Source organism: Dipteris shenzhenensis, chromosome 20 (assembly GCF_047967505.1).
Source record: "Dipteris shenzhenensis isolate YYH24624 ecotype China chromosome 20, Dip_SZ_1.0, whole genome shotgun sequence".
NCBI lineage: Eukaryota > Viridiplantae > Streptophyta > Polypodiopsida > Gleicheniales > Dipteridaceae > Dipteris > Dipteris shenzhenensis.
The window spans coordinates 17,616,631-17,638,016 of NC_141615.1; the positions used below are offsets into that span (position 1 = coordinate 17,616,631).

At 40.4% G+C, this 21,386-nt stretch overlaps 1 protein-coding gene and 1 long non-coding RNA gene across 2 annotated transcripts; one reads left to right on the forward strand and one right to left on the reverse strand.

Moving 5' to 3' along the window:
- Positions 1–389: 389 nt before the first annotated feature.
- LOC147889364 (pentatricopeptide repeat-containing protein At5g27110-like) lies at positions 390–3,932 on the reverse strand. The gene has a single exon (XM_087391592.1). It carries the CDS (start codon positions 3,851–3,853, stop codon positions 758–760), a length of 3,096 nt encoding a protein of 1,031 aa, XP_087247718.1. The 5' UTR covers positions 3,854–3,932; the 3' UTR covers positions 390–757.
- A 1,005-nt stretch (positions 3,933–4,937) lies between these two features.
- LOC147889365 (uncharacterized) lies at positions 4,938–6,187 on the forward strand. Its single transcript, XR_015542938.1, has 2 exons — positions 4,938–5,114; positions 5,662–6,187. It is a non-coding gene; the product is annotated as an uncharacterized LOC147889365 (long non-coding RNA).
- Positions 6,188–21,386: the final 15,199 nt, after the last annotated feature.

Consider the following 21,386-nt stretch of genomic DNA (forward strand, 5'->3'; position numbering starts at 1 on the left):
TGGAGGGCCCAAAAGCCCCTTCCAATGTATCCATTCACCTCCTATGGGTGCCAAATACCACTTAGAGCTAAGGACGAAATTATTATCCCATGTGAGCAAGAAGTAGACTGACCTTTTTCTGTTTTGTGGAAGCACTATCGAGGCCGATCCCAAGTGCTACCCATGCATGTGACTGCGATCTAACTCTAATGCCTCAACCAGTGCCTTGGTGCCTTGAGTGCTCTTGCCATTTGTTCATGCAATTGACGCAAAGTGAGTAGGTGTTTTGAGCAATCAAAGCCTCCATGTGGAGTGCTAAGATAACTTTTTCCCTGGCCTACCTGTGCTGAAAGAGCTTCAAAGCAACGCTAACTCCATGGCCAGTTGTGGAAGACCCATTGTTGCCACCGACCAAACTAGAAGCCCTGTACCTTTATATTGTATCAAACTCCCTTCCTAAGGGTCATTTTGGTGCAAAATAACCTGATTAAAGGAGGGCCAGAGACAATGCAATGCTGGTAACATCACCCAGCAGGCAGCTACAAAAGCTACTGCACAAGTTGACCTTATGCCACAGACTGCTTCCCCAATAGCTGGTGGAATTTTAGACCAAACTCCCCCTGCAGCCGGGGGCAGGACCACAGTAAATGCTGAATAGTCTCAAATGCCATGTTTGCAGAACACATAATGCGGATCAATTTTAAAGATAAGCTCTCACCTTGAGGAACTGGAAAACACATTACAAATTTGGACTAATGCATAGCAAAATTCTTTCTGGCTAAAGTGTTGGATCCAAACCAGGGACATACCCTTGCTCCTTCATGTGAATAATTAGTTTCTCCAACTTGCCATAAATATGGCAACTTTGTGGGTGGCTTTTATCTGTGACTAGAAAATCATAGACCTTTGTTTCAACTTCAATAAAGGACTTCCCGGGCCTTTTCAATGCATCTGCATGTTTTCTGAGCTTTTGTACCTTTGCCGCATCCTCCACATTGCAGGATTCAGCATATATATTTGACAAAAAAGTGTAGCCCGTAGCATACTTTGCCTCCATTGAAACAACATGATCAAAGCATCGTCTTCCAGTTTCCACATGGTGGTGGGATTTGCAGTGATCAAGCAAAGATGACCAAGTCACGAGATCGGATTTCATTGGCATGGTGTGGATAATGTCCTCTGCCTGAATCAAGAGACCTGCACGACCCAGGAGGTCAACCATACAATTATAATGGTCCAATGTAGGTGTGATACTGTGGTCCTCCATCATCAGATTGAAGTAGAAACAGCCATCATTCACCAGGCCCGCATGACTACATGCAGAAAGCAGACAGACAAATGTCACATCATTTGGTTTGATACTCTCCTGCTGCATGTCCTCAAAATATTTCAGGGCCATCCTACAATTGCACTGCTTAGCAACCCCTGCAATCATCACATTCCATGGCACCACATCTTGTATTGGCAATTTGCCAAGTACTCTGAATGCATCCTTTAGGAATCCGCACTTGACATACATGTCAGTGAGGGCACTTCCCACAAATTCGTCTGACTCCAAACCATTTTCCACAATACAACCATGAATCAATTTGCCCCGATCTAGGGCTGTTACATTGGAACACGCTTTTAGAATGCTAACAAATGTCGCACGATCAGGCTTCACACCTTCTTGCTGCATTTTCTGAAGAAACTGAAGAGCTTCTTGACTATGCCCATGCTCAGCATATCCTAAAAGTATTGCATTCCAAGTTGCGTTCTCTGGCTCCATGCCCTGTTGATGCATTTCTTGGAAAAGTCTAAGAGCCTCCTGGTAATGCCCATGCTGAGCATACCCTCCAATAATAGTAGTCCATGTTACTGTGCTTCGTGCTCGAAAATTATCAAATACTCTACGAGCGTCATTAAGATTGCCACATTTGGCATACATATTGATAAGGGTATTGGTAACATAGAAATCAAACTCGAATCCTTCGTTGAGAATCTGGGCATAGACTGCCTTCCCGTCATCCAAGGCTACTATGTTGGTGCATGCTTTTAAAATGTTGACAAATGTGATTCTGTTTGGCTCAAAACCATTTTGTTGCATTTGCTGATAAAGCAGGAGGGCGTCTTTACAATTGCCATGCTGGGCATATCCACCAATCATTGCACTCCATGTTACCACATCCTGCTTTGCCAACTTGTTGAACACCATTCTTGCATCCTTTAGCCTCCCACATTCAGCATACATATGGATGAGAACATTTCCAATGACAACATTTTGCTCAAAACCACTTTCGACAATATAGGCATAGATCAGTTTCCCATGATGTAGAGCTGATAGATTGGAGCATGCTTTCAGGACAGCAACAAATGTCACGTTGCTTGGTTCCATTCCTTTTTGTTGCATTTGCTGGAAAAGCTTTGCAGCCAGCTCACCATGACCATCAAGGGAATATCCTGTGATCATTGCATTCCACGTCACCACATCTCGATTTGGTAATTGATCAAATGCTTTGAGTGCATAATCTAGACACCCACATTTGGCATACATATCAATAAGGGTATTTGCAACATTCAAGTCAAGGTGGAGACCCAATGAAATAATGTAAATATGAACCAGCTTGCCCTGCTCCAGCATGCCTATGCTGGAGCATGCTTTCAGGATACTGACAAACGTGACACTGTCTGGGAAAAAGTCCTGCTGATACATTTGCTCAAAATTCTGAAGAGCCTCCTGAAAATTCCCCAGTTGAACTAACCCTGCAATCAGTGCATTCCAAGTCACCACAGTTCGACTGTCCAATTCATAAAATAGTCTGTATGCATCTGGGATGCTCCCGCTTTTAGCATACATGTCAATGAGGGTGTTGGCAACAAGTATGTCCAACTGGATACCGCTTTTAATTATTTTGGTGTGAATTATCTTTCCTACATCTAGGGCTGCTATGCTTGAACAAGCTTTCAGGATAATGATAAATGTGAACTTGTTTGGTTCTAGATTTTCCAGCTGCATGTGGCAAAAAAGTGCAAGCGCCGTTTGTACAAGGCCATGCTGGACACATCCTGCAAATAGAATATTCCACGTCACCACATCTGGCTTTGCCAAACTGGCTCCACATGGCATCAGCTTGAAAATTTGAAGAGCCTCCCTGCCTTTCCCTTGCTGAAAATATCCTGATATCATTGCATTCCAGGTCACCACATCTCGATGTGGTAGTCTGTCAAAAACCCAACGTGCATTCTCAAGGCTCCCACATTTAATGTACACATTGATGAGAGTGTTACCAACATATACATCTGACTCAAATCCACCCTCAATAATGTGGTCATGGATCAATTGGCCCTCTACTGTGGCTGCTGCACTGGCACATGCTTTAAGAACAGCCACAAAAATATACCCATTTGGTTTCACGCCTGCCCGTAGCATGTGATGATAAAGCTTTATAGCACAATTCCCCTGTCCAAGACTGGCATGTCCTAGAATGATTGCAGCCCATGTAAACATACTTGGTTCAGGCAGTCTGCTAAATACTAAGTTTGCTTCAAGCAAACTACCACACAGAGCAAACATGTGGATTAGGTGGCTCCCCAAGAAAGCATTTGTTTCAAGACCGCTCCCCTCAACAAGCAAATGAACTGCCCTCCCAGCTGTCAGGTCTTTCTTGTCTATGCACTCCTGAAGGAGCTGATAGATCACCTCAATGGAAATAACTCCTCGCTCTTTTATAAGGTCTACAGCATGCGGTGCATCTTTGAGGGTCCACTTGAATAACAGCATAGAGGAATCAGGGCCGTTTTTTGCCAATCTCCAAAGACATCGTCTTCCCCCAGCTTGCTGCCCAAGAGAACCCAAATACCAGAGTGCCCTTCTGTGTGCGTACCCCTGCCGCATCCTTTTTTCGTAGCTTCTGTAGTGTCTCGAAGCTCTGTCGCTATGGATCCATTTCCGTGTGTAAACCGCGCTACCGGCATCTTGTTCTTCATCCAAGTCACAAGTGCTTCCTTCTCAGGTTTTTGACAGCAATGATTGAGACACTTCATTGCCCCATTTATGGTTATAATGTTATTTATATGTATGTATGTCTCTATCAAAGTCTACATTTTAAATTACTTTATGGTTTCTCTTTAAATGCTTAGCTTTAGGTTGTTTTTAATTTGTTGAGATATGGGTTTAATGTATATATAGATTGTTGAGATATGGGTTTAATGTATATATAGAAATATATACATACTTAAGCCTCTTTTCCATTATTTATATATACACCTTTTTTATACATCATTTTTATCTTATATGTTTTTCTCTACTTCTCTATCTTTTAAGTTTGTACATAATTACTTTATATATATATAATTTGCTCTACTTACTTCCTCCCTTTCCCCTAAAAAGCTAAATTATATGTATATTTCTTATATGTTTTTCTCTACTTCTCTATCTTTTAAGTTTGTACATAATTACTTTATATATATATAATTTGCTCTACTTACTTCCTCCCTTTCCCCTAAAAAGCTAAATTATATGTATATTTCCCTTTGTTGTGGCAATTGATTTCCCTAATGCCTTTTAAACCCCCCCTTTTCCCTATGTGATCCATGGTGTAACTTTAATTAGGGGAAACATTGTTCTTATCCCCTTTTCCTTAACCTTTCCTTGCTAAATCCCTTGTCCTCCCTAAACTCATTCCCATGTCTCTTGTCCCTAGAACGTTATTTTTCCCCTATGTTTTGTAGTCTATTTTATTCGTACTACATATAATTTCCTCTATTTTATTATATAATTTCCTTCGTAATTAATTCTTGTTAACATTTCTTTCTTTTTTTTCATTTTTTTTTCTTACTTTTACTTCAAAAATTCCTTTAGATATTGGCAGTTTTATTATAATGTGTCTACAAATTGACATCCATGAGTGGGGACCATCAGAAAACTCAAAACCTTAGGAGCACCCCTCGTTAAGGAATTAAAAGAGAAGGCAGGAATAGCCACTGAATTTGAGGAGGTCCCAAATCCCAAAGAGCATAGAAGAATTCCAAAAGAAGAGGAGGATCTCCTGGGACACTACGCCCAGCTCGAAGTACATGGCCTTGGTCTTCCCAGCGAGTCAGGCTAGCAGTTTCCTTCTAAAACGAGCGGCATATGACGCATGGAGCTCGCACAGGTTTGGGGAGCAATGCCAGGGGTCTTACTTTATTAGAAGTCTATCATTTCGTTTCATTTTATTTCGTCCCCCTCAACCATATTCACATTGCATAGACTGATCATCAAAGTCTACTGTGATGAAGCGGTGGTCTTCCTTGTTTGTCAAAAAGGTTTACATGTTTGTAAATTGTTGACCGCTCATTGAGCAGCTTACAACTAATCACGTCCATTACCCTGACCCAGCATTTTCCACTACTGAGCACACTGCCATAAGTCTGAAACAGCCGTCGCAAGAAAGCTTTGTAGCTCTCTTTGTCTTACGGGTTTGTTTCCTTTATCGAGGGAGAAATGATTTTTAGAATGTGGTCATCGCTTGTTCTACCGACCTTGCATATGTTTAGGCAGCCCTTACTGAGCGGAAGGAGAACTGTCTCTACTCAAGATGCATATGCTTATGGAATTTTTATGATACCGGCTCATGGTCATTCTTGTTATGTTGCCTTCAATCTTGTCCAGCTGTTTGGAGGATAGAGTAATGCTAACAATAATCTACTATTGCGACCTAGGAAGCTTTTTGGTGATACAATGCTTGGTATTATTGTGCTCAGGCCTGGCAAATCCGCACTGTCTTGGCCTTTCCACCCAACGAGGAGGCCCTTACTCTAGCTTGGCAGAGAATCTCTGATGCTATAGAGAGCTTCCCCGTGCTCTTGAATCATGGCTTGGGCTTGGCAAAGAATCCCTAAAGGTATAGAGAGCTTCCCCGTACTCCTACACGAACCTATGATCACGCTTTTTCCATTGCTTTTTTTGGGCTTATGCTGGAGATAGCACTGCTGTTGGCATAAGGCGTTGGGTGCCTAGCTGTGAAAATTGGTGTTGGGTACCATTGACCTTTTGGAATAAACTCTGCCTATTGATTTCACTATTTTTATATGGCATAATGGTTGCAAGCCAACTACCCGGCCAGGAGAGAAGAAATACTTCTTTACAAAAAAATATTCATCTAAGATGCTGGAGCCCTATTGACTGCCATCGATTGAAAGCATGGACTTAAACAGTGCTGGGAATATAGCTGGGAAATTCATTGTCCCTTAGTATCTATTGATTGCCATCGATTGAAAGCATGGGACTTAAACAGTGCTGGGAATATAGCTGGTGAATTCATCGTCTCTTAGTATCTATTCTCACATGCATGCAGATGATTTTGGCTCTTGGCTCAGACCTTTATAAGCGAACTTCGTAGAGTGGATGCTACCTTTTACAGCAATACACCCACCAAAATGCTGCACTTGATTTTTTAAGGCCTGAAAGACTTCGATGGCTCCATTTGATACACGAACGGTTATGCAGAGTTCCTCCTTTTTTGATGACAAGGGATGATTTGTTGAGCAGTTTACATGTACGATTATGCAGAGTTCCCTTCTCTATTTTGGGTTGAGCAGTTTATGTTTTTTATGTATTGCTAGCAAAGAAAACCTGTTATACGCAAATATGAGAGATGGCACGCTGAAGGGTCATACTATTTGATTGTGGTGTTCTTACTTCTGGATCTAGAAGTAACTATGTGTTGACTCTGATAAGTTCTTGAATGTATCCGATTTGTAGCTAGTGTTATTTGATAAGAGAACAAGGGTTACATGCCTTTCCAAGTAGCGTGGAAGCCTTGAATTTCTTCCTATGTTTAATAATGATGCTCTTTATCGGGTCTTCCTATATAATCTTCGAATGGAGACCCTTTGGGCTATTTGCCACTGAGCTTCTACTGCATTAGGATAGTCCCTTTATTTGTTGGGTGCCTTTATATGTATTTTTATGCAGGGATGGACTTTCTATTGTGCTTACAGCAGCAGCAGAGGTGGCACATTGGCTAGCCTAATGTAAAAGGAGCATTTCCATTGATTACTTGAGCTAGGCTAGTGAAAAAGGAACATTTTCATTAATTCTTGATATAGTGATATATCCTTAAGGGTTTTATGGTGAATCTTCTTCTAATAGAAAATGTGAGTATGGTTTCACTAACCTTGGTTGGACAAGGCGGATCCCATGGATGGGCATGGGGACATTAAGCCTAATTGCTGGTATTTATGTTGCAAGGATTAGTCAATAAATATTTCTGTTGAGCTTGAATTCATTACAACAACCTGTACTAGAGAAATTCCTTACTAGTTATGAATAGATGGTCCATGGTGGTGCAGGTATTGGCAGAGACCCTTTTAAAATTTTATCTTGCAGGATCAGGATCATGGATTACTTTGATATGGAAACTAGAAGGTTCCATTTCATTATTAATGTTTTTACCTTAAGGCCCCAAGGAATTTCAATGTAGGCCTTTCCTTATTCAATGTAGGCATTTCATTACTCACTGCAGGCATTCCGTTATTCACCTTTCTGATTACACCATATGTGTTACGAGCAACGAGTTCAGAGCCCAAAGCTTCTATAAGTCCTCCGCCTCATTTGTCCCCCCTTTCGCTTTGATGCCAATGGCCCCCACCTAAGCATGTCATGGATTCTACGACTCATCGATGTTCTATGATGGTTTGGCCATCTAGTTTTGAAGACCAGCTTGTTTGAGCTATTCCAAAATTTTGTCCACATGCACGTGGACACGAATGAAGTTGGTGGGTCAAGGCCAAATGTTGACCTCACAACTACTCACTTCAAGCTCTAATGTGACCAAGCACTTGTGTGTGCCTTTTATCATGTGCAAGATGTATGGGAGTAATTTTGTGTGCCCCTCTTTTGTGCAAACATGAGACATACATGAAGATGCAAGAAAAAATAATGCTCAATCTCAATGTGCAATCATGGGATCAGATAGTTTTTACTTAACCCATGTCAAGTGCCTATGAGTCTTTGAAGCCATTTTTTATTACATTTCAAAAAACTATAAGTATAACATCAAATGTCTTATTTGAAAATATTGTATAGCTAGAAATAAGAATTGTCCAACTTTTTTTTGTTTGTTCTACAAAAAACTAAAGCCAAATCTAGGAGCTTGGAATTCCCTTGTTGAAGAAATTTTCTAGTGCACATTAAAGGCGAGCAACTAGAGAGGGAGAGGAGAGAGGGTCTATATCTTTTAAAGATTATTGAATGATGAGAACATGAAAAAATTTTTTCCTCTCTCTAATCATTTGAGATTAATTATTAAAATAATATTATTGTGATATGAGGAATTTTGCTATGCAAATATCCCTAAAAAGATTAGAATCTAGTTATAGAAGATACCACTTATGGTTTAAAATTAAAGGAAAGCATGAATGATCTAACTTTAGATCAAAATCAGATTAATGCAGTGGTTTCCATCTTCGAGGTACACAAAAATGTTCCAAATTGCAGCAGTGGCCCAAGCAGCTTGTGTGACCAGTGCATTGATGGACCACACACATTTACACGAGAGGATGATCTAGTAAGTTTTTTGTAGCTTTTTTTCTTATCTCTAATGTGTGCTTGATTTGGTTAATAGGGTAAAGACAAATCTAATGCATGTACCTAGGATCAAGATGATACATACTTTTGAGATGATGAGTATTGGTTACTTCTCCTTAGTGGAGAAATGTAAAAATAGTTTTGCATTGTCCTAGAAAAAACACAAATAATGTTTTTTATTTTCTAGAAGTGACATGAAAGCTGCGATATGTAGAGAATAGGAATTCCATCAACAATCGATACAAAAAGCCATAGTGTTTGACCAACAAGATTTTGTATATTTTTTATGGTTCAAGAAATGGGATTATAAAATTTTTGTTGGGATAGGGATTACCATGGTTAGTTCTCTCAAGGTGGACAAGTATTGTGTGGTGCTAAAAAAAGGTCCCTTACTACCATCATTCATCTTGCAAAATGGGTGTGCACAGTCAAGGTGATTTGACTAATTCCAACTAGGAGGTGGGAACTAACCATGGATAGGGATTACCATGGTTATTTCTCTCAAGGTGGACAAGTATTTTGTGGTGCTCAAAAAACTCCCTTACAACCATGATTCATCTTGCAAAATGGGCGTGTGTAGTCAATGTGATTTGACTGATACCAACTAGGAGATGGGAACAAAGTTTAGCTCTGATAGTAATTAAAGTGTAGCTAGCATCCAAAGAGCTCCAACCTTCAAAACATGATGAAGAATCTAAGATGGCAAAGCTAGAAGAGCCAACAGACCCTAAAATGATCAATGCCTCAACTGAGGTGCAATAGGATGGAGAGAATGATGAAAGTGTGTTGATGATGAGGAACTTTGAGATGTTAAGAGTGTGTCACTATATTAGATGTATTGACAAAGCTTCTCTATATACATTTGATAAATATCAGTTCTCCTTTCTTTCTTTCATGTGTCATTAAAATCAAGTTTTTTGTAATTCTTACTCAATTATTATTATTGAACTTTGTTCTTAATAATTTTAAAACATACAATTGGAAATTTTATCCATTAATACATATTAAGTGAGTAAGCTTTGATCTAACTTATTGTATACGTATAAAAATTCTAATTAATAAAATTAGAATGTTTATCCATTGATATCTTAATGCTTTACTATCATCTTGCTTATCATTTTTTCCCATAGTTAATAGATCCAGTTGAATATTGGTTTCAATTATAAAGTCTGTAAACTATAATTTCCTTTGTTTTTAAACTTTCAATTATAAAGTATGTAAAGTATGTTTCCTATTGTTTTTAATGTTTCTCTCGACATCAAAGTGTCGTTATGATAATCCCACATACATCATTTCTTTTCTTGTTCATACATATATATAATTTTATTCTCTCTCATGATACTCATAGGCAAAGCACAGAGGTGGTAGTATCATCAACACAACTATGTTACACTTCCACTTGTGGAAGGTTACTTTTACTATATGTGAAGTGGAACATGCAATTTAAAAAACATAAAATAGAATAATATACTCATCTACCTCGCATCATTGTCTATATATTTCAATTCATACGATAGAAAAGAGACGAAAGTAGCAGACTATAAACTCAAGGAATGTCATGAAGGGAACATATAGTGCTTCTCATCCCAATAGAGTCTCCCTTTGAAGGTATTTATAGACTGGATTTTTATGTATTGGTAATGTTCTATATTCATTATATTTTCTTTCCCAAATTTTATAGTCACTAAATGATTACCATGAAAATGAGTATTCTTAGCAACGATTCTTTGCCATCTATCCAAAGTTCTAAATACTAAACTATAGTATACAAAAATGCATCACAAAATGCATCATATCAAAATTCATGGTCTCTAAATAATCAAGGATTTTACAATTATCTATTTCTTTGTAAAGATCCATACATAAAATCAATAATTTTTTTGATACTAGGATGTCTAAAATTATCTCAAAAAATATTTTATATCTAATTTTTTATGTTTTGTATATGTAGGGACAAATTTTATCCTAGTTTTACACTCTTTGGAGGGATCTTAACAGTGGGTAACATGCAATAGCTCTCACTTTTTACACAATAGTGTTCATAGTGCACCATTTTTGGATTCATTTGCTACCATCATTTTAGAGTAGCGGATCAATCTTGAACATGAAAACATTTGAACATCATTGCAGTCCCACCATTGCAGTTGGAATCGTCAGCTCTCGTGATGGAGAAAATTGGGGGACGATAGTGTTCTAGCATCCATTCATGGCTATTTTCCATAGTAGTCCATACTTGATGCAGTTTTGTTGTGTCATCCAACAGTACCAATTATCTAGACAAATTTTGTTTTATATCATTTCAACATTTGGCAGCCCACATGTGTCTTGCATGGTGCATGCACACTCTTTTGCAATCAAGGATATTAGGCTTTCTCCTTGCTAGGTCCTTGATATGATTACGCTAGATCTATGATAAATTTAACTACATCTAATGCTGAAAGATGTTCACCCACTCCCATTACATATTACATATTACATTTAGCTCATTCATATTTGTCCACTCCCATTGCATATTACATATTACATTTAGCTCATTCATATTTGTCCACTCCCATTGCATATTATATTTAGCTCATGTTACTCAAGCATTCATGTTATTAAGGCTACCAAGCCTTCTTTATGGAATTTGTCATAGCCTTGTCATAGCCTTCCACTATCATGAGGTTATTCATCCTATTGATCCACCATCTATAGTGCCCCTTATCTACAGTGATTATGCAATTCTCTAATATTCCCATTATTTGATAGAGCTTAGTCACAAATTTCTAGATTGAATCTTCTTGGTTGCCATGATCAGCTTCACATATAGCTTCATCTATAGATCAGCTTCATGACGTGGCATACTTTGGTTATTGATGACTAATTGAATGGTCTTTCATCTAGGAGGACTTGTTTCTATTTGGCATAGTTTCATATTCCTTTCAACCTATTTTTACTAAAGGTTAAAGGATGACTTTGCACCTCAAGAAGGGGAAATCGTATGCTAAGTTGTATACATTGTATATGCTAGTATATTTCCTGCTACTAATTATAATAAATTGCTCCATTCATGTGCATATTGGATACATGGGTCTTTGTAAATTTGATAAAAGCTATGTCAAGGGGAGGATTTTTTTTCTACCTCTTCTTACTTCGTCTTATTGATAAAAGCAATGTCATTGTCCACCTCTTCTTACTACTTCTTCTTACTAATAAAAGCAATGTCAAGGACATATCTTTTTTTCATCCTTCTCTTACTTCCACCTCTTCTTACTACTTCTTCTGGACATGTCTTTTTGTCCTCCTTCTTCTTACCTCCATCTCTTCTTAGCACTTCTTCTTACTAATAAAAGCAATGTCAAGGAACATGTACTTTTGTCCTCCTTCTCTTACTTCCACCCTATGGAAAATATCTTGACTACTAGGGAAATTTCTTGGTCACTAAAGCCTAGTCAATTCCAAAGCCTACTAGATCCCACTACGTAAAGCATTTTCTTGAGCCACTGGGCTTTTGCGTTAGCCATTCATATCAACCTCTATCCTAAATCATTAGACTAGATTAAATTGGACAAAACCTGTGCCCCTATGCTAACACACAATTTGATCTAGCATTTGGGCCTATTCCCTCCACCATTAGTGGCTAGAAATAGATTGTCCAAGAGGATCATGCTGCCCATCATGGTGGCTCATTTCACTCCACTATGGTTGTTACAATCATTTTATTATCCTCCAAGACAATGTGGTGTATTAGATGGTCCTGAGCACACATCATTTTAGAGATAATGAAGTCACACATGTTAGGTCGATGGTCGTGACAAAATATGAAGAGGGGAGAGGAGAAGAGTGGAGATGAGGAGAGGGGGCATAGCTAGAAACCACACCATAAATGACTAACTATACACTAGATTAAGTTGAAAATGTAGAATATATACAAACCCATTTAGAGTTAGGAATAGGGCATCTGTTGATTGTTGTAGTCTTTGATCTTGAGTACGTAAGCATGACCGGTTTCGCTCTATTGTTGCGAAAACTTTGGTTGATTTGGTTTCTCAATGTGAGAATCCTGGAAGTATTCTTGGACTCTTAGAGAGATGCGAACATATCCCATGCTTCTTTCAATGACTTGACGGTGTTGAGTTGTCCTAGCATGACATCTTGCACATTCTGCCTGATTAGATGATATGCATACTTATCTTTGTTATCCCATTCTTCTTGAGCTCGGCCAATGGCAGGATCTGCGACAGGTGCGAAAACTGTTTGTGTAGCCGTAGATTTTGCTATAGATCCCACTGCTAGTGTTGTGACAATAGGTGGAGTAGAGGTACCACTGACTGGATCGTGTCCAATGCTCTAGGTGTAGATCCATCGACATACTTCCATTTGTCCTGAAGTACAAGAGTGGTCTCCATTCGGTATTTCCATGTGTCGTAATTGGAGTTTCTAGCTTAGCAGATGCCTCCAGATTGAGGTTGCTAGTCATAGACATGGTGCAAGAAATATACTCAAAGTGTCATGAAAATCACTGTCCGAATCAACTGTAAAAAAACACTGATTGTGGCAAGTGAATTATGAACTGTCGGTGAAGGTAGAACTGCAATATATAATCCGATCTGAATTACAAGGCTTATGGCAAATGATGCTGAGTGTATCCAAGAGAATTTACAAGGTTGGAATAAAGTGCACAATGCCGTGAAATGACGGCATGTTTGTGTGAAATCAAATCATGTGCTATCTGGCCACTGATCAATCGGCAATTCCTCTGAACTCTCTGAGGTCTTCTCATGAAACTAATGAATGCTAGGTTTCAAGTAATGTGATGATGTGAAACCATATGTGAGTGTAGGGACTGACTTCGAGTAGGAACTGGTTGGGAATTTCGGGCATGGCTTAGATTGGAAACTTGGAGAAATTCAAAGAGTCTCCTCTATGAAGATCTAGTCTCCTTTATGACCAACCATGTGGTGTGTGGTGACCCTAGAGGTTAGGGTGGAGATAAGATTCCACCGAAATCAAGGAGATTCCATCGATGATGAACAGATGCTGCTGTGTGTTTACGAGATGATGAAAGGCTCGATGGAGAGGCATATAAGCTCGTTGAAGGAGCTGTGGGTGCACGTCATGAGGGCATCATCTTAGTTCTAGATCTTTTGGTCACAAGCTCGTTGGGTTCTGCATTGAGGTGCATGGAGGAGGCGTTTCGATGGAGATGGCATAGGAGCTACTCTTCTCCCGTAGGTCCTTACTGAGCATCGGTGCCAATGGAGCTAAAGAGGGTGACCAAAAGCTGATCTTTGAGTTGTGTTGGAGATTAAGAGCTGGCGGCCATTTTTCTAGGAGGCGTTATGCTTGTTGGAGCACTGAGGGAGCCACTCATGGAGGCACAGTGGAAGAGCCAGCTACGAAGAAGGCTACCAATGGTTGTTGAAGAAGCTTCAAGCTGCTGGGTCACAGATAGGCACTGTAGGTTTGCTGCTCTTTGTGTTGCTTAGCGCTATGTTGCTTGGCCGAATCATGGGTCTGGCTTCTAGATCTCATTGTTGCTGAGAGTCGACCGTCTCTACGTGTCCATGTGTTAATGGAGGCTGCAGCTTCATTGCTAGAGGGGTTGTATGCCACCGCTACTAGTTTGTGTCACCGATGTAGTAGAGGCTGGGAGTTAGAAAGCGTGTATGGGCGAGTGCATGTAGAAGGATGTTGATTTCTACACTCTCTCCTATGCTGTAGGTCGCCTATGGAGCCATTTGTGGAGCAGGTTGGTCACTGGTGCTACGTAGAGGTTTCGAAGTCACTGTTGGAGTCTTCGTGGGAGGCTGAAGGCTATTGGAGCATAGTGCAGTGGAAGCATGCTGAGTTGTAGTTGTTTGTAGCTTGTTTGATAGCAGTTTCTTTGCTATGCATTGCCGTAGATGAAGTTGCAGGCACTGTTAAAGGATGGAGATGACTGCGAAATTGCATTCCCTGTCACACTCTCTTGTGCAACAAGGAGAATATAGATGCTCTCTCTCCCAAAAGAACATAAAACTCAATCTCTCCCTATCTCTATCGATAGGATATCTCTCAAGAAGAATACAAGTAGATCTCTCTCTTTCTATCAAATGAAGATCACACACAAAGAACTCTCTCTTTCCTTCTCTCAAACTCGGAGTAGAACTATGAACGGGAATGGATGGAAATCTCTTCCAATGAACGAAAATTCTCTATCACTCTACGGAAGTGAATGGAATACTCGATCTCTCAATCAATCACACTCTCTCATACTCTCACATACAGATTGCAATGCCTCAGCAGAAGGCAAGCGAGCTCATTACCATGACAAAATATAAAGAGGGGAGAGGAGAAGAGTGGAGATGAGGAGAGAGGGCACACCTAGAGTGTGGGGGTTAAAGGTCACTGTGCCTTTACCCCGGTTATGTACAATACTTAAACACATATATAAATGAATGAAAAAGAAGATTAGGGTGGTTTTGCACCCACCAAAAACTTGTGTAGCTCTCTGTTTCTCTCTCTCCCTCTTCCATTCTTGCTTTCGTTGAGAGCACTCTCAACTGGTATCAGAGCCCGGGTGATCTAGCTGAGCGTGCGTGAATGCTTGAAGCTCAGCAGCTCTGTGGGAGGAAGGAGAAGCTCTGTGGGAGGAAAGAGAAGCTCTGTGGAAAGCTTTGTGGGTGACTTTAGTTGCATCTGAGAGACCTTGGAGGAACCTTTAGAAAAGTCACTTTGGTTTTGCGAAGTGGTTTTGAGAGCCTGTTAAGTGTTTTCAAAGAAAAAGTCATTTTTTGAGCTTTTCCCTGTTGCGTTCGATGATAGAGACTCCATATTGACTTGTAAAGGCAACTATTTCTTACTTTTGGTGTCCACTTCACTTCAAGAGCTTGAAAACACCTTCATTCTTGAATCTGGGATCATTTCATTGGATTTCTGACTCACTGTGTCAGTTTTTGCGTTTTTCTGCCCGGGTGTTGGAACTCAAGTTTGGAGCAACCATTTGCAGATCTGTCAGTTCTGGTGGACTCAGGAGGTCCTAAAACTTCTATGTTGCTCATCATTCGCACTCCGGTGGAGTTTACAAACAGCTCTGTTTCCAAAAACGTTTTTCAATCCGTGTGTTGGACCCAATGATTGAGACCACGGTTTCCAAAACCGTCTATCCCATTGCGTTCCGGATGCCCAAAAACCCCTACTTGTCAGTTCTTACGTGATTCGGTGGAGGATTTTCAGAGTTATAGATCTCTGTGTATTCAATTTTGTCTCTCTGTTATGCATTTTTCATTCTAAGGTTTTGAAACCTTAGATTTATGCCACATGGTAGTGGATAAGTGTTGAGTCCCATTTCTCACTCATCGGTTGGGATTTTGGAGTTCCGACAGAAGAGAGATATTTGCAGATTTTCTTGCTGAGTCCGATTATGCAATGGCGCCCATGTTTTGAGGCATCTCAAGTTCTATTTTTAGTAGCGGTCATTATCGTGGGACTATGATTTCTTGAGCATACCTTATGCAGATCACTCTGGTTGAGCAGTGTGCGCTCATTCGTGGTGTGCATTGGGTTGCAGTGGATGATTTATAGGCCATTTGGATGCATTGCGGTCCTTATTGGATGCACTGATAGGCCCAAATTGCCTTGTGGGATGCTATTTTTATGGACGCTTTGCACATGGATGCTATTTTATCCTCCTCCAAAACACATGATTATTACAAAGTGTCTTTGACTCGGTGAATTTGGTATGGGCATCATTGGAGCATGGCTTGGCTATCCACTTTATAGTCTCTGCACTGTTACAAGCCCCTACTACTTTAACAACTGCTCCATCATTATATAGTTTGTGCCAAAATGCATTTCACCTGGCTTTAGAAGCTCTAGTGGGTGCTTCGTGGGTTTGTGATTCCTGAATATACCAAGAAATCGCTCCTAGTTAATAAAGGATAACACGACTTTTCGAGCCTCATCCACAGCAACCTTGAAGATTTGGGTCTCAAATGTTTTGTACCAATCCTCAAAGACAAGGTCCAGGTAGTGACACGAGCATGGCAATGTCCAAATACGTCGACATCTACGATTTTTAATTTTTCCATCCTTTTGACAATTCTTAGCATTATCAGTAATCAGTTGAATAATATTGTCAGGACCAATATCTTCAATACATCTACTTAGATGCTCTGTAATAAATTCTCCTGTCTTGGTGTCACCACTCGTATCAATCGATTGTTGAAAAGCCTCACCTTTGAATGTCACAGCCATGACATTGATCAAGGGCCTCTTACTAACATTCTTCCATCCATCTGATATAATGGTGCAAGCCGTTTTCTCAATGCCATCATAAACCACTTGCTGCATCTCCTCTTTCATCATATTGTAGTATGCATCCAACATGCTATTAGGAATGGCATCATAAGTAGGCATTGTGAAAGCCGGGCCAGCTTTAGCAACAAAGTCCATGGATTTTTTCCAATGTGGGCTTTGCACCATGCTCAATGTATATCCTATGCCACAGATAGCCTCAAATACATCTTGTTGCACTTTCTGGATATGTTTTGCTTTGAAGGAAGCTTCCAAGGATTGTTGTTGCTGCACACGTTCATGTGCATTCAAATGAGGCACATTACTACATTGTCCTCTTTCCATATGCACATTCAAGCAACTTGTTGACTATGCAATGGACCCTGCGCCACTACTATGTGCAGTTGCACTTTGTGAGCTGAACAACAAATTGATGTAATGGGCTTATACCAAGGGTTTCAAGGTCTATGTGTTAGTGTGTGATTATGTGTTCTTGTGTGTGTGACCACATGGTGTGTGTGTGTGGTTGCTGTGACTATATTAGGTGGTAGAAGGTTCCAATGGGTGTGATTGAGATAATCATTGATCTAATTGAGAAATCAATGGAGTGATTTATGGATCTGGAGATTCTCTTTGTGGGCACATGCATTGTATCAGTTGCCTACTCCAAGAGACCAAAGTCAAACTGAAATCATGTTGGGGGAGGATGCCCATGCACAGAAATGGACCTCTCTCTCTTTCTCAATTGGAGAAGAAGGAATTCTCAGAATTATCTCTCAGAATCACTCTCGAACTCTCCCTATATTTCTTTCAAAGGATCTCACTCTCACAATCTCTCAACAGAATGAAGTGAAGAATGAATCTAAATCTCTCTATGATGGAAATATCTCACCAATGGACGGAAATTATTCACATGAATGGAAGTCTCTCATGGAAGAGAACACTCAATCTTTCAATCACTTTTCCACACTCTCATAAGCGGATCACAATGCCTTAGCGGAAGGTAAGGGAGCTCTGATACCTTGACAAAGTGAGGGTTCAAGGAGGATCAAAGCACCACAAGAGAGACATAGGGTAGCAAACACTCAATCTATTGCAATGTGTACTTGAACAACAAAGATAGGCTTCTTATATAGAGAGAGCCTTTAGAATGGTCAACACATGTGGGATCCTCTCATCCACATTTCTCCTTGTGGATATCCTTGATCCACATCTCCACATCATGTAGTCCACACCCTAGGGTGGCTACTTTAATACATTCCTATACCATACCTTAGCCTCTAGTTATGTGCTCATGGCACCATATCTCAACAATGGATGGATGTGATGGTTGGCCTATGCCCATGATAGTGAAATTAGGGTCAGTGCCAAGTGTTGTCTTAGATTGTGAGTGCGGTGGTGGCTATGGTGTGGAGCTGAAGAGTGTCAAGGCCATATCCATATCCTCTTCTTTTACATTAGTGGGGTAGGCCATGTGAGAATCATCAAACTAGCTTATGCCGAATCCTTTTCTTTAAGGCTTCGAGGATATTGTTATATAAAATGATTATCCCTACAGAAGGATACCATTTGCTACTATCGGCCCAAAAAAGGTGTTTGAAAATGAATTTGTCATCCCTCCGACCATATCCTTGCATCCATTCTAAGCTTCAGCATAGAATGTCAGGGTTGTAAGGGTGGCCTTCTAAGGCAATAGGCTTGATAAGCTCCAACAAAGGAGTATCTCATTAGTGAATACTAAGGAGTCTTGCAACACTCTCACCCATGTCATGAAATTATAGACAATGGGGTTGTAGAAAATTGTGAGAAGGTTTAGATCCTCATCAAGAACCATATCTTCATGGAAGTAGGCCATGGCAATAAGTGGGTGGGTTTGAGTGGATGTGTAGTGGAAGAGATCTTCTAAGTTGTGCAATGCAAGTGGGTTACCAAAATTGATATTGTGTGGTAGTGCAACAGTGGAGGTGTTCTGGAAAAAATAGTTAAAGGTGTCTTGAAGCAAAGGGTGGAGGCACGGGATTATGCTTCCAGCAGCCATTTGTGGAGGTTCCCAAGATGCTACCGTGGTGGTGATGATGCCTTTGCTACATGCAGATATGTCTATAAAGATACAATCTGTTGTTGTCATTGCTATATTACTGCATGCAGCCATTCAATTAGTTGGTCCTGCTGAGCCACCATGACTTCCAAGTCTTGTTTCTCCTCCTAGGCCTTTGTGTATTGCTCTTGATCTAGAGGTGCCTAGTGCTGTAGGGCATCATAATCTTCCTGAAGGGTGTCGTTTTGTGACTGTTCGGTGGCTAACTCTTCCTATGTCTATAGCAACCCCCTTTCAAACTGATTGTTGATTTCCATAGCCTCCACTGGCCTCCACTATGAGCCGGTTCGCCTTCTCCTTATGTAGGGCCTTTTTAGACTCTTAGAGCTTAATGTTTGCCTTGGCTACAGAAATATTTTGGCAGATTGCAAATTTATGTTTCCTTGCCAAGATACTTCTGGCAGCTACTGTCATGGCTGTAATAGATTCAAGAAAGGCAAGCTCCTTTTGTCTAGCCTGATTGTCTTCCATCATTAATTTGTGGTAGCCCTCAGTGGATTGATATGAGCTACAGGTACAAAACAAGAGGGCTTGTTGATAGATGTGGGGTGGTAAGGGGGCTGTAGTGGCTACTATCTAGGGCTTTGTGTTAGCTACTATCTTGGTAGCGGTGAAGGATTTGACTCCTAGAGTTCTTGTGTCATATCAATAATATCTTATCCATCCCCAATGGGCCATTTTAGGTGGAGTTCCTTGGTGGATCTTTTCTAGAATCTCAGCATCCCTCTTGCAAGCTTCTTCCTCCCTAATTTGTTGGAGCTCTTCTTGTTGCTAAAGGAGGTCCTCTTATCTCTTTTTTTTGCTCTCTCATCCTAGAGTCTTTTGGCTACTGCCTCCTCTTGCTATTGTTTGGCGACATCTTCCTCTTATTTTTTCTTTTAATAGCTACTTCCTCTTGTTTCTATTGGCTAGGCACCTCTCTTTGCTTTTTGGGCTATGACTTGGTTGGCATAGATTGGGTAGTTGGGGCTGATAGCAAAGTAATATCTCTTGCCACATCACCATACCCTTTTGGAATTGGGTCATTGGACAGGTGATGGATGATGGGCGTAATGAACATCTTGACAGTGAAATGGTATTGGTGGTACTCACCATTCACATGGATCCAGCTTGTCATGCTTGTGGAAAAATTATACCTATCCATGAATCTACCACTTGCCATAGATTAAGATGTCAATGAAACCTACTTGCCACTATATGCAACCCGATTGCCTGGATGAGGGGTACCATGTCTAAATCTTGAAGAGCATGATAGGCATTGGCATTCTGGTAGTATAGTCGATAGTCCTTGTCATTGCATTTGTACTAAGAATGAATGACTACCACTTAGAGCTGTTCCAACCAATCATGTTTGAGTGGAGAGAAGCGAGTAGATTGTACCACATGTTTTGAGAAATTCTATGCATCCTTTGTATCCGAGATATGTCACTTGTGGAGAGTACGGATAGTGGATTATTGTGCCAAGATCTCCGACTCATGTGTAGCCAATTGGGTGGAGGGATCTTCCTCCATTTGATCAAAAAGGGAGGTGGAAAGAGTGTAGGAGGAGGATAAGGGAGTGATGGAAAACTACAAGGCTGATGAGGCTTCATTAGTGGGGTCAAGTTCCTCTACAAAGAGGAGGTCTTGAGAATTGATTGAACAGGAGGAGATGGCAAACATGAAGTATGTTTGAGGACTAGAGTGTTTTTGGAGGCTCTTGGATGCTTTGAAAATTCAAGAAAAATTTTGACAGAGTTTTGATACACCGCAAAGTGAGGACTTGTAGAATGAGGCTCGCTGTCTATAAAGGGATCCTGGTAATACATCAGGTTAGTGTTAGCATTAGGCATAGTCAATGGTATTATGAAAGTGATTGGCATTGTAGGAGGTTAGTAAAGTAGCGAGTGGCATCAGTAAAGCAGCAACGACTAGGGTTATCTTTACCATAGCAAGTTGTGACTCATCACATTAGGCATATAGCAGTGCGACTGAGTTAGTCATCACATTATCAGTCATCTCACTGCATTAGCCTTATAGCAGCGACTTGATTTTGTAGGCCCTATTTGGAAATCTGACTGACTGACTGACCTCCTTGGATTTTGCCTAAGGTGGGTTTGAGTGGATGTGGGGTGATATGCAAGATGCGGTAGTGGAATGTTGACTTTGTTGTCATGTGGCTCTGGCCGTGTGCTCATGAGTTAGTGACCCTATGAACAGAGTGCCGATAGACTCCCGGACCTAATCACCTAGTTGGACAAACATTAAACCTTGATTGAACAAATGAATCTCCAATTGATAACAGAGACTCTATTTTCACCTAAAGACAAAAGGGCTTGAACGCTCCCTATTTTCATTTACAATGCTAGCTCCCTATTCTCACCTAAACAGAATGCATGGATGATGGATTGGAGTGTTTAGAACGTGGAGTACCTAGCATGGCCTCAAGTCCCATGATTGGCACAAGCTCTTATAGGTAGTCTACATGTTCCAAGTCAATATTAATCTTTGAATGCTCTTAGG

What these genes read in the sequence shown, in the direction of transcription:
- LOC147889364 (XM_087391592.1), bottom strand. Translation starts at nt 3,853, where the DNA reads ATGCGGCAGGGGTACGCACACAGAAGGGCACTCTGGTATTTGGGTTCT.